Here is a 14,438-nt window from a genome sequence, read left to right as displayed (position 1 = left end):
TGTAAGTTTCTGGGTTTCTCATGAGGGCATGCTGCATATTACCTTATACGCGGGTATTTATTAAAGCCGGTAAAGATGTATCATTTGGATTTTAAAATATGAAAATGTCTTATTTTCTCCCATGTTTTCAAATATCTAGGAGACTATGTGGGTAGGATTGGCACCGATGTTAAAATTTGCCTTTGGGGCAATTCCTGTGTATTAGGAGAGGCAGGGTGGGTGGTGGTGGTGCAGGTGGTGCGGCGTGAGTGGTTCCCTGGGCTGCTCTCTATTTGTCACACGTTGCAATGCCCTTTCTGCCATTTGGGGGCCCCCAAATATATTATTGTCAAGCTTTGAACTGTCAGATTGAGTGTAGGGATATAAAGTTTTGTGGGTATAGAACCCTCATTCTTACAGGGGAATGTATTCATTAGAAAACACAGTACGTTAGGGAAATGGGATAATTTGAACATGGCAGTGATAAAAGAAATAGAATTTTACGTCACAAAATGTCTTTATAGAATTAAGATAATAAAAATAGCAGTTGACAGTTTTTAGCACTCTCTGGGTCAGACACTTTGCTAAGCAGTTTGTGTATAATAGTTCATTTAATCTTTTCAGTAACCCTATAAGATAAGGCGCGATATTGTTCACACTTCAGATGACAAAACTGCGATTCAGAGACATTAACCAGGGTGACCAGGTCACCAACTAGAAAGTGATGGGGCTGTGAGTGGAACCAGATCCTTTGACCTCCCGCCTATGTAACAAGCAACAAGATTTAAAGTAAACAGGAACTGATGGGATTTTGGTAGACAATTTTTCCCTATAAAGCTTCCGTTTCCCCCCAGTTGATATGCCTCTTTAGGCACTGTGAGTATTCCCAGCTTAAATTTATAGTTTACTCAGATATCAGTCTAAAGCTTTCATCAGCTCTGGAATTTTCAGGCTCAAAGTTAGGTCTGAGTTTAACATGGAAAGGACCTGTAGCCTTTAGTCTCTCTACTGGTGGCACGTGTGATATCAGTCTGTTTGTCTTTCTGTTTATTTACCACATAGTTCAAAAAGCAGGGTCCTCTAGGCTGTTCCTTTCTATACCTGAATAAGAGAAGTATAAAGAGCCCAGCCTCTTCCTATGACTTTTCAAAGAAAAGCACTTAGGAAGAGGCTGGGCTCTTCATATCACCAAAGCACTTGCCCTTCAGCCTGTGTTGCACCCTTAGTGTCTCTTTCCCTAATCAAAATCAGTGTAGAGAGAGACTCTATGCTAGGGGTTCTAAAACATCCCTGTATAGAATTCAGAAGGTCTGTGAACTCTGATGGGAAACAAAATTGCACCCTTATTTTCACTATCCGGTAGCTGAAATTCATAATTTCCTTTCATTATAATGGTGGTATTAGCATGAACAATTACAGATATTAACATGGCACATGTGTTGGCAGATATCTCGAAACAACTGTTCATATTTATTGTTGGATGGTCTAACAGTTATTAGACTTGTGCTAGATTCTGTTACTTAACATATTAATAAAGAAGCACATGTATTCAATACAATAATTTAAAAATATTTTGGTAACTATATTTCAGTATCATTGGTTTCTTTTGTAGTCCTATAGATTTAAATTATGCATTTTAAAACATTATACTTGCCAAAACCGGTTTGGCTCAGTGGATAGAGTGTCGGCCTGCAGACTGGAAGGTCCCAGGTTCAATTCCGGTCAGGGGCACGTACCTTGGTTGTGGGCACATCCCCAGTGGGAGGTGTGCAGGAGGCAGCTGATTGATGTTTCTCTCTCATTGATGTTTCTAACTCTCTATCCCTCTCAATTCCTCTCTGTAAAAAACCAATAAAATATATTTAAAAACAAACAAACAAACAAAAAAAACCATTATACTGAGAAAAGAGTCCCTTAGCTTCATCAGACTAACAAAGGAGGGGGGAGAAGGGTTATGATGAAAAAGGGTTAAAACCCCGTACTTACATAGGTTATTTTCCTAAGGAAGTCGGTGTTTTAGGGAAAGGTCACTAAACTGTAAGGATTATGTTCTCTTGTGAAAGCTTTAGAATAGGCTAAAACATACAGAATGTAGCAAAACTTTTAAAAAATAGTTATAGATTTTATAATATTTAAAAAATAGTTTTCCCACAAAGGAGGATCTCAGAAATCGCTGAGTTGTGCCCACAAGGTGCATTCACCTGTCTGTCTGATCAGCTTGCCTGTGACACATCATTGTGTTGGAAATCAGTTTCCTCACCACTCCCTTTTCATAACAGAGATTCGCTTTGGGTGTTGATCGATCTCTTTTGATAAATATTAGCTTTAAGTTACATACGTTATTATTTTATGCATTGGTGTCATTTTTTAAAAGGTGAATTTTATTGAAGAATAACATACCGTCTGAGCTGGTTTTGCTGAGTGGATAGAGCTTCGGCCTGTGGACTGAAGGGTCCCAGGTTCGATTCCAGTCAAGGGCATGTACCTCGGTTGCAGGCTCTTCCCCAGCCCGGGCCCTGGTCGGGGTGCGTGCAGTAGGCAACCAATCGATGTGTTTCTTTCACATCGATATTTCTCTGTCTTCCCTCTCTTTTCCACTCCCTCTAAAGATCAATGGAAAAATATCCTCTGGTGAGGATTAAAAAAAGAAAAAGAAAAAAAAGAATAACAAACTATATTCAGGAACATGCCCACAGTATTAAGCATACATCCCAAAGAATTTTAACAACTGAACACAGGTGTAACCAGCAGCCCAAATCAAGCATTTGGATCCTACTGTTTTTAAATGTTACATGTGGCATTTGATGGGTGTCTTTGATGCAGCAGAGGTTGTACCTGCAGAACCCCACAGCACCCTGCACCTTGCCGAGCACTGATGGACTCCTTCAGGAGACCATGCACGGGTGGGAGGGCACAAGCTCTGGCTCAGCTTCAATCCTGTTGGCACCACATGTGGACACTGTAACCTCGGTCACATTGCTTATTCTCTTTGAACATCAACATACTCATTGGTAAAATAAGGATATGAGGATGCTAATACTTTTCTTTCATGATTGCTAAGAATTAGAGAAAATAAAATTAGAATGTCTGGTACATGTAAATAGTAAATGAGTGATGGGTGTTACTATCAGTAACTTTGAACACACTCCTAAAACATTCACTTGGGACCTAAAAGTTTACAATAGCCTAAGAGGAAGTTTGGGGAGACAGCATTAACTAAAATTTTCCCACATGCCTAGAAAATTTTTATAGTACGGTTAATTCACATGTTGTTTGATTTATTACAGGATAGATAGAGGTTTAAAGAAAGAATTAAAATTTGATTATTATTTTCTGGAAATCTGAGAAAATGAAATTCCCATTTGCTAAGTGAATTTTCTTTCTTCCTTGGAGGTGTTGGAGAAAATCTGACAGATCCATCTGTTATAAAACCTGAAGACAAACAGTAAGTTAATTTATTATGTTGTCTTTTAGAAAATTGCATTTAACAATGTGCATGGTTTTCAAAAATAATTTTTAAACATTTATATTTCTTGCCTAGATCCTAGAAGGATTTTGGGGCTGCTTTTATCTATATATCTTTATCCATATCCATGTCTTTATTCTCTATATTATATATGTGTATGTATATAATTGTATATACTAGTATATTAACTACAATAAAATACAATAAGATTTAAAATACAACAAGATTTTAAAGAAAGCATAGATTAGGAAATGGGGGCAAAAAGACAGTATGGAAATAACGTAAGATTAAATCTGGAGTTAAGTTAGTACACATAAGTGGAAATTATAAAGACCAATGCAGTAGGCAGAACTTTGTTGCAGATTTGACTCTGAGTTTTCCAGTGACCCAGACAAAAGAGAAATACAGGCTAGTGCAGCCTTTCTAGGCTTTGACATGAAAACAATGAATGTCATAGGAGAAGCACTGTTTCCTTTGTTGTCCGCACAACGGAGCCATTGCATCTTCTCATGGGCAGCGTCTTCCATCGCAAGCCTGTAAAACGAAGGTTGGGGCATAAAGTGCGCTACTCAGTAATGGCAAGTCTGTGAGGGGTCAGAACACTAGGGCTTAAATATGGAGCATCTGTTAACGAAAGGCTAAGTTTAAATTATATGGAGGGATGAGTCATCTGCCTGTCCTTTGAATTTCTGTGGTATTTTACCGCCTAACCAGACTTTTGGGAAGACTTGGCAGTAGAGGATCGGAGGCTTTGTTCTTCTGTTAAAGGCGGAGGAGGAAGAAAGAAGTGATGGTGTTGATTAAGGACTGATCAATATGGCGGGCGACAGTGGTTCTCAAACATGAGATTGCATCATAATCACCAGGAGAACTTGTTAAAACACAGATTGGAGCCTCCGGCCTCCCCAGCCCATTCTCTGATTCAGTGGGTTTGTGGTGGGGCCAAAAAATTTTAACAAATTCCCAGATGATTCTGGTGGTGCAGCTGACCCCAGACCACACTGGAGAACGGCTAACATACAACATTGTTATTTCTTAGTTGTCCCAAGGGTCTATACTTGGCTCTGGATTGTAATATATTTATATAAAATTGCGTAAGTGGGAAATCTTATAAAATAAGATCTGAACATTTTACTTTCCCTCCCATAGGCCTCATACTGTAAATATTTATTGCTTTATGTTCTGTTCTTTTATGGAGTGACCTAATCTAAATATGGTCTCACCCCGCTAGCGTGGCTCAGTGGTTGAGCGTCGACCCATGAACCAGGAGGTCACGGTTTGATTTCTATCTGGGCACATGCCTGGATTTTGGGCTTGATCCCCAGTATGGGACGTCAATGATCGATTCTCTTCAATCATTGATGTTTCTCTCTCTCTCTCTCTCTCCCCCTTCCTCTCTAAAATAAGTAAAAAAGTATATTTAATTATGGTCTGATCTGTAAGCTTCCATGCAGAGGCCCATCTAAAAGTATTAGCTCTTTTTGTGTATGAGGTGGGAGCTGGAGACAATAAAGGTGAACCTGCTGCTCTGCTGCATCCAATTCCTACGCTGTCTGACCATGCCGTCCATATTGTGACCTTTAGGGTACAGATAAAGGCTTTAGCAGAGTGAAAGTGTTTTTAGCGAAGAATATTATTTCTTCAGCAGCTCTGTGTGCTCAAGGGTTTGTAGTAGGAACCTGGTACCACAAGTACTTTATAATTTTGCAGTGAAAAAAAAAGTTGCGCATATAATGAACCAAGTTTTTGTATACTCTGTCATTTATTAAATTTTGACCTTTGGATATGTCATTTAATATGACCTGAATAGTTCTATCTTTTAGAATGCTAAGATTATATTATCCCACTTGACAGTCGAGTACTTAATTGCATTCTATAGGCCAGTGGGTCTCAATTTCTATTAAGGTCACCTGGGAAAATTTAAAAAATAAGCTGCTCAGCATTGGCATCAAATCAGAATCTCTGAAGAGAGAGCCCTGATGTCTGTATGCTTTAAAAGTTCCTCATGTGATTCTAATGGACAGTCAGGGTTGGGAACCTCTCTCTATGGCAGACTTTATTTTTTGTGACTTGAGGATAGAAACTCTGGAACCTGATGGGACAGCATCCTGGTAGCATGCCTGGTTTTGTGGGGTCACCTAACTTTGGGTGCAGTTGGTCCTCATGGCGGAGGTAACTAGAAGTGCTATTTTTTTGCAACGGTGGCAGATTGCACTGAACTAGTTCAGTGAGGCTCACATTTCAGATGCCTTCGGTGTGTTAATAAACCTTGGCTGCACCAAGCATGGGCCATGGACCAATCATGTCCGCATCACCTGGGACATTGTGAGAAATGCAGAATCTCAAGGCCCTCCCTAGAGCTCCTGAATCCGAATCTGAATTTTCACAAGATCCTAAGCTGCTTTGTTGTTATTTACTTATTTATTTGTTTGTTTGTTTTTCTGTAATAATTGCCAGTTTTATGCCTCTGGCTATGAGATCCAGAGGTGATTTGAGATTTACATTTTAATAGTTATTTCATCAAGAGTTTGAGTGCCCCCATTACCCTTATAAGCTGATTGCAAATTATTTCGTTCTTATTTTTAATTGTGACACAAGTTCATTAAAAAATACATATAAGCAAAAAGAAAACTCATACCACACAGAAATGAGCACAGTTAATTTTTTTATGTATGTATGTATACACACAGGCACGCACACACACACAATTTGGGATTTTTGTTGTACATATGTGAGCTGATACTAATTATGCTTTGCAACTTACGTTGCTTTACAATATGGAATGAACATATTTTCATGCATTTGTGTATACATATGAAAAATAGACCTGGAGAATAGGTCAAAATACAAAATCCAAGAAGGTGCTGGTTAACAAGGAAATTAGCTAAAACAAAATTCTACCAGATGATTAAAAGTAAAATGAAGGTCACCTAGCTGGTTTGGCTCAGTGGATAGAGCGTTGACCTGCAGACTGAGGGGTCCCGGGTTTGATTCCGGTCAAGAGCTCATGCCTGGATTGCGGGATCCATCTCCAGTGTGGGGCATGCAGGAGGCAGCCGATCAATGGTTCTCTATCATCATTGATGTTTCTCTCTCTCTTTACCTCTCCCTTCCTCTCTGAAATCGATAAAAAAATAAAGGAAAAGGGAGATAAAAGATACATCAGAATATGCTAACAGAAAGCAGGGGCCAGGTTTTACTATCAGATAAAAAAAAGAACTCAAGGCCTCAAGCACACAGGATAAGGTCGTCTGCGTGAATGTCTTTGCTTCCAGTGCATCATCACAAACTTGTTTCTTACTCTTCTTATTTCTTCCCGAAGCCTTTCCATCTCCTCTCCTCCTCTTAGCACTTCCTCAGGGTCCAAATGCCTAGCAGGAGTGTCCTCTTTCAGTGCCTGCCACGTCAGCCCGCTTCCGAGGTTTCCTTCTGCCTCCTGGCTTACACCTCCTTCGGAAGGCGGAGGCTTTCCTTCTGCCTCCTGTGCGCATCTTCTGAAGGGTGGTCTTCCCCGGCCTTTGGCATGTTCGGTGGTTTTCCTTCATTTTCTTCACAAGACTTTTGTATGTTGAGTATTTTTCTATTACTTCCTTTTTGAATAAATTAATCCTGAAAGCATCCGGGGCACTTTTCTTCTCCAGCAATAGGGAGCTGCTCTGATTTACTGCAATTAGAGTTTGGGAAGCCCCAGTGTAAGCAAGTGCTTTCACGTGTTGTTCATTTTACCCTTAACAACATGGTCGGAGGTCAGCAGCTTCAATCCCAGTTCACTGAAGCTCAGTGAAGATGCCACCTTGCCCACCAGGAGGAGGGTCCATGAAAGAGAAGATGTTCTTGTGCAGATTCTGATACTGTCTTTGCTGCCTCTTAACTGTCCCCAACCTTTTGCACGTGAAGACAAGCTCATCAGGCCTCCTCCACTCCCCTCGTACCCCCAATCCTCTCTAGCCACTTCTCTTGGTTTCTCAGGTCATGAGCTGCAGTGAAGGCTGCCTCAGGTATTGGTAGTTTGGGACTGCATCTTTTCACTTACTGCCTTGATGCATTTGGGCATTTGACAATGTAAATCTGTGCGTACATGGCACTAATTAGCGTTTCCTCACACGTGGAACCAGGCCACCACCTGCTTTTCCTGTGCTGTGAAAAATCTGGAAAGCAGCTGTATTTATTTTTATTTTTAAAACTCCATTATCTGAGCCCTAGCTGGTTTGGCTCAGTGGATAGAATGTCGGCCTGGGGACTGAAGGGTCCCAGGTTCGATTCCGGTCAAGGACACGTGCCTGGGTTGCGGGCTCAGTGCAGCCGATCAATGATTCTCATCATTGATGTTTCTATCTCTCTCTCTCCCCTTCCTCTCTGAAATCAATACAAATATATTAAAAAAAAAACCCTTCCATTATCTGAGATTACAAGGTTATAAATATGCTTTAGGGTGTAGACGAAATGAATGTTCTAACAACCCTCCTTCAGGACCCCCCTCGCCAGCACAGGGAGCCAATTCCTGATAGATACATGTATGGTAATTTTGATTCTTTTGCCTTACCTTTCGCAGAGCTCATAGAGGAAAATGATTTAGTTTGTAATTTTTATCTGAGAACCAGGGTTGCATGTCGAAGCTGGGGGGTTTCCTGTTTTTCTGGGAGGAAAGCAGTAGCAGGTATGGAATGTGCAAGAGTGAAATATCCCAACAGGGTCCTGCCGGAGAGACGATGAAAGGAATTCTTCCATTTTAATGATTGAAAGAAACCACCATCATTTTTCACTTTATCGGCTTCACAGAGTTCTGGCACTAAATATCGAGTGATTCTACTTTTTGTTGCCACATTTGGTTTCACCTTATTTGAAGTGTTTATTTTTTATTTTTTACCAAAAATAAAAGGACTGAAAAAGAAGAATAGTTAACAAGAGGCAGCTTATGCAGCCGGGTAAATGCCACCAGAGCGGTCCTTTGTGAGGGCGATTGAGCGACCAGGAAAATTAATCCTGGGTGCCTGTTCACTTTGTCTTCCCAAGAGATTTCCTCCACCTTCTCGCCTCAGAGCAAAGAGGCAATCCGAGATCAAACTGACATCAGCCCTCATTCTGAGCTTGGCACATCTTCAGAGCAGCTACTGTTATTCTGCCAAAAGGAAGTGGAAATTGAGATAAATGTTTCAATACTTGGATGGGGGAAAAAAGTCCATTTTTACACCACGTCCCTTTTTGAAAAACCGCATTCCTTAGAAGCAAAGTTTATTGTTTCCTTTTGTGATAGTTTGCTTTTATTTCTTCTTAAGACGTGGTATTTAAGAGCGGTAATTAAGTTCAGATTTTAACATGTGCTCTTTCCACTCTGCATGTCATTAAAATAAAATATTAGCTTTCGTAAAGTTCCTTTGGAAGTGTTTCTGTGTGCTGTGTTCCGTGGCGTGCCGACTGTCAGCCTGAGGAATGATGGGTGTGGTGATCTGACAATGGATGAACGCTGCTGGTCCTGGGACCTGCGGAGGATCTATTATAATTAGAGCATTCAAAATGTGCCACATATGTGCTGATTCTGTTTGTGACTTTTGTCACCTACCTGAAGCATATGTCGTTTGCTTCCACAAAACCACAGCAATCTTGTCTTTCCACAAAGAGCCCAGACACAGCGGTTTGCAGGGTAGGAAGCAGATGCCGAAAGAGCCAGTTGCACTGACGTAGGGTTTTTGTCTGGCATTTGTTTTCCAGGACGTGGTCATATTTAGAAAGGTATTTGGGTTTGAAAGAATATATATGAATCCTTTTAGAAGGTGTGTTTCAATAGCAAATAAACTTTATACCTTACCTTTTGGTATTCTAGTAGAACATGGGGCAGTCACTGTCATTCCGTCACCCCATACGCATTAAAAGGAGTCTCGGGGTATTTTGGTTTGGCGTGGTACGTGGAAAAATTCACTCTTCTATCAGATTAGTGCTAAAATGAATTTCACAGTAGGCCTTGGGGTTGAGTACACAGATTTAAGTGCATTTGAATTTTAAATTTGCAAACCTAACGTTGTTGTTTCCTCCAAGTGCGCTGTTCTTTGTGGGCTCCCTCAAGTTTGCCGGGTTACTAGGGGATACTGTTCGGTACCTCCGAGAATCCTAGCTGGGCCCCTTTTTCTTAGCTGTGATCTCATTGATATTCTGATTATTTCCTCCAGATCCAGAGGAATGGTGTTTGGACCAGCCAACTTAGGGGAAGATGCAATTAGAAACTTCATTGCAAAACATCGTTGCAACGCCTGCTGCCGGAAGCTCAAACTCCCGGGTATGCCCCAGACAATTCTACTTCTTTCTAAGGAGAGCTCTCATAGAACAGCGGCCATTGTAACCAGGGATAGAGTAGAAAATCTTAATCACATTTTTATCTCCTTGAGGCCTGACTTTCTGACTGTAGATTTTTTTTTCAAGTCTCTAAAGGGATTAAAAGGACAGGGATTTACTTCAGGTTCTGCCAAAATGCGATAAAACACTGGGCCCAACATTTGTCATGGTCTGTCCAAGGGGGGAGTTCTACAGACAAATTGGGGAAGAAGTGGACTGAGGCAGGTCTTTGCACCACTCCCCACCCGTGGGTCCTGGGTGGCGCCCACAGGATTTCTGTTCTATTTTTACTTACTCATCGGACGCTGGGAGGGTGGGGAATGGAGGGAAACACAGCTGTCAATTAAAATAGTGCCTTTCACTACAAAAACCTGCCACTTTAAACACACATGTCTATATTTTAAATGATTTGCTAATATAACACACTTTTTCTGAAACCAGTATAGTCACCACAGAAAGTATGCCTCACATAAAAGCCAGCAGCTGGAGGTCTGTGCTCCCCACGTGGGCAGCCTCAGCTCTGTTTCATTCTTTCCTTTTATCTCAGAAGGGACACTTGATGTCTGTCTCAGCTTGCTCACTGTTTTCCTTAGATCAGACCAAACTCGCCCTTAAAATGGAATTTCACATATTTTAAGCAGAGTATCCCTTCCTGCCTGCTAATAAATGGTCATATCCTGAATTGGAAATCAGTAAAAGATCATCGCCCATTATAACTTGGGATGGAGTGGGTGTAAATTTACAACAAAAAAGGGCAATTTCTAATCTTCTTAGTGTTAGAAGTAGAACATTGTCGAGATGCTCTTTTGGGCAAGACATAGCAAAGGCCTGGGATTGGGAGCAGGCTTCCGGTTCGGTGAGAAGTAGCCTGTCAGACAGAGGTGGTGGTCAGGGCTGTACATGGGGTGGGGAGGTCAGACGGGAGCAGCAAAGCGGGGACGGCGGTCACGCTCATCGTCTAGCTGCCCAGGACTTGCTCTCACAAACTACACAGCAGACCTGGGCAAAGAGATCAGTCCCCAGCACGTTGGCTGAGCTGCCCGCTGGCATCCTCTCTGGTCAGAAGGAACCCAGGAACGATCTGGGCTGGACTGAGGGTCCTGTGGGAGGCAGGTGCTGACATGTATCTGAGTCCTCCATGATTGCAGGCCGGAGTCTGGGAGGCAGGTGCTGACATGATTCTGAGTCGCCCATGATTGCAGGCTGGAGTCTGGCCCATTAAGTCAGTACCTCAGGCGCTGGCCTCTTCCCAGGTCTGATTCGTTGTACCCTGGACCAGGTGCCTCTCATTCTTGGAGACATAGCGGCTACATCTGATCAGCCAGGAAAAGGGAGACCTGAGGCATCACTCACCGCTTCCCCCCCTGAGCCCAGTTAGCTGTTCTGTGTGATTAAGGTGGAGATCATTTCTTAAAAACCTACACTGGCGAGTTTTGAGTAACTCAATTCCTCCATCTCTAGACTTTATCCATGGTTCTTTTAAAAACCTTAGTTAGCACATTTTAAGTGAATATAAAGAACATCTTCAGTTACTGAATTATTTGGTTATTTGAATTAAAAAAGTTTAGTCTGGAATACAGGATTAGGGATGGTTTTTCTTTTTGCTCTATAACGTTTTATCTAGCTACATATCTACTTATTTTTAAAGACAGAGTTTAGGATAGTGTATAAGAATGCGGGCTGGCTAGTTTGAGCTCACATTCCAGTTCTGCTTCTTACAAGGATGTGACCTTGGGATTCAGTTTCCTCATCCGTACACTGGGGATAATAGCACCAATCTCATAAAGTTGGTGTGAGGAATGAGGTAATATATGGATATGTCAATAACTTTCGGTTATTATTAAACTATAACTATTTTTATGTCCATATAATCCCCATTTTTAAAAACCCTGACCTGAGGACATACTTAGAGAGAGGAAGAGATAGAGAAAAAGGGCGAGAGAGAGAGAAAGAGAGAGAGAGAGAGAGAGAGAGAGAGAGAGAGAAATATTGATCGGTTATCTTACATACGTGCCCCGTGGGAATTGAATGGGCAGCCTTTTGGGATGACGCTCAACCAACTGAGCCATTCTGGCTGGGCCAAATAATCCCTATTTAATTAAAAATACACAGAATATATGTTTAAAGCTAACAGATTTAATATAACACAAAATGGTACATAGACATTGAAAGCCCATTTTCTTCCTTACATTTCCTCCCAAAGATTACCCCCTATTGATGTTTCCTTTTCAAATGGAAGAAGGAGGCTTTAGGAAGCACAGGATCCAATAACTGGATGAAGCTTTCAGAGCCAGCGTCACCCCGAGCACAGCTTTGTTGTAGAAAGCTGACTACTGAAATCTTGAGATCACCGTTTGGGCTGAACTCCTTGCCCCTTGTTCAACGGTGCAATGCCCTGTTTCCAGTTTGGCCTCACTGAACTCTAGCCAGGCCTTAGAGGGCATTTCATTGCATCAAGCAACCAAACCTTTCCTCCCTGGCCCCAGTGAGCACAAGCCCAGAACAGCATTGGGGGGTTCGAGTCACACGTGGGCACGGGGCAGGTGGTTTGGACGTGGCCGATGGTTTGAATTTCACATACTGGTGGCCTGAGGAAGCTCTGTGCTGAGTACTGAGGAAAGCTTCCATTTCAGTTGACGTGTGTGAGCACCATGCTTTTGAGGATCCACATGACCATCTTAATTGTCTGCCTTGCAGATTTAAAAAGGAACGACTATTCCCCTGGAAGGATAAATCCCACCTTTGGACTTGAAAGCAAAGTAGAACCAGGTGAGGGGCCTCCAGCAAGGGAAAGGGGTGGTAATCCTTCGGAAGACCTCACTCGATTGTAAAAAGGGGAGAAGTAAGAAGATGACGCCCCTGCCCTCCCTCCTGTGGTAACGACTCTATGGTAACAGAGGTTGATTGACAGAACACTGATTACGTCAGAGCTGTCAGGATGGCCTTGCCCTGAGGGACATGCCTCCTTTTGCCTAAAGACCTCATTTGTGTGGGAAGAATGGGTCCTCCTAGATGTTGACCTGCGTGCAGGGTGCTGCGTCTGTCATCCTCAGATTCCATGGGAAGACACCTGGCGGAGCCAGCTGGGATTACTGCTCCTTCACACCGCATTGCTTTAGCTGGTCTCGAAGATCCCTTGGAGCAGAATGCTGGCAGTAAAGAGTCAGGGAGATGAATTTAATTTATTTTCTCACTATGTGTGCACACTGTAACCCCCACTGCTGTTCATCACCTCACCAACATATTGTATTTCTGTAGATAGATGTACATAAAAAAGTTATTGGACTTCCTCCCTTCTCCTCTCCCGCAGTGTGGGGCTTTGAACAACAACAATAAGGAACACCATGGAATGAGGGTGTATTTGCACAGATTGAAGCACACTCCTGCACTGCCCAACCAGCAAAAAGTTAGTGTTCTGGTGAAGTCTTGATGGGTGGAAATATTGTCAGGGAATCATATATGATGCCTGGGCATTTCAGGTTTCTCTGAAAGAAGGGGAAAGGGAAATAAACAAATGCCCTTGCATCTTCTTTCTTTTTTTAAAAGGGGAATGGGATATGCAAAACTAGATATTATTAAGAAATGTTTTCCCTTCCCTTAAGCTCAGGGGTACTATTAGTTAGAGAATTGACTAAGCCAGCCTCTAAAACACCACTCCCTTTTCTAAAGCTGTATGTACAATATTAAAGGTTAACTTACTCTCCATTATGGGGAAAGATGGGTTTCCTATGGGGAAAAATCCTATGAGGAAAGATGGTTTTCTGATTGAAAATACGCTTTGAGGTGTTTGCTTCGCTCCAGTGTAGAGTTCCTGTGGCTTAATGAGTGCTGGGTATATTTTTAAGGCTGGCCTGAGAACGTATCATTTTGGAGGCCTGAGGGAGGGGTCCTTAGAAGCTACACCTTATAGCACATTTGGGGGATCAGTCATTTCCCTTCTGCACTGTCAGGGTTGCCCTACCTCAGAACAAGCATGAGCCTTTCACACAAGGAGGAGACGAAGGCTAGGATCCTCTCTCTTCTCCCCCCTGCATCTCCTTTTCCTTTATATAGAGTGTTCCAACCAACCAGCAACAAACCTCAGTTTGAGAAAATTCACCTTAATCATTAGGCCTTACATTGGCCAGCTTGCTTTTTAGATCAACACTCCTGCATTCTTAGGTTATCCTTCAGGAGAAACCTTGCCTAGGCATAGGGGGATGTAAAGCCAAGGATTTAGTTTGCCAAGGATCATGTCTGATTCTTGTAAGTGTGAGTTGCACAAGGGCTAATTTATATCCATTTTATTTTTATCTTGGGGGTGGTGGGAGGCAGGAAATTGGGTGGTTTCTTGATTGGCAATGGGGATAAAATGTTAATGCCCTTTTCAGGGCTTAACTGCTTTATCCTATTCTGCAAATCAACAGGGATCTATTGGTACTCAGTTCAGTGCTGTGTTCAACTATGGAAAGAGTCAGCTTGCCTGTCCAAGGGCCAAAGTAAAGACATTGATTCAATGGTTAGCTGTTTGTTACCTGGAATGGAACTTGAAAACAAATACATTTTGATTTCAAATTTTTGTGTTGTGCTTTTTTCTTTTCTTTTAAAATAAGAAAAATCACCAGAATAACATTTAAAAAGATGAACTGCTCACTGTGGGTTTGCTTGCATGCAAATGCTAATGTGA

At 42.0% G+C, this 14,438-nt stretch overlaps 1 protein-coding gene and 1 pseudogene across 1 annotated transcript in view; one reads left to right on the top strand and one right to left on the bottom strand.

Moving 5' to 3' along the window:
* TRPM6 (transient receptor potential cation channel subfamily M member 6) overlaps positions 1-12,603 on the top strand; it is a 110,289-nt gene extending 97,686 nt beyond the window's left edge. The window contains exons 38-40 of the mRNA XM_054726988.1: positions 3,373-3,424; positions 9,610-9,716; positions 12,470-12,603. Coding sequence (XP_054582963.1) covers positions 3,373-3,424; positions 9,610-9,716; positions 12,470-12,603 — 293 coding nt within the window. The remainder of the gene's footprint in view (positions 1-3,372; positions 3,425-9,609; positions 9,717-12,469) is intronic.
* Positions 6,666-9,165, bottom strand: LOC103286553 (transcription elongation factor A protein-like 8; annotated as a pseudogene).
* Positions 12,604-14,438: the final 1,835 nt, after the last annotated feature.

The sequence above is a fragment of the Eptesicus fuscus genome, chromosome 15 (assembly GCF_027574615.1).
Source record: "Eptesicus fuscus isolate TK198812 chromosome 15, DD_ASM_mEF_20220401, whole genome shotgun sequence".
Classification (NCBI taxonomy): domain Eukaryota; kingdom Metazoa; phylum Chordata; class Mammalia; order Chiroptera; family Vespertilionidae; genus Eptesicus; species Eptesicus fuscus.
This window is presented reverse-complemented; position numbering and strand designations above follow the sequence as displayed.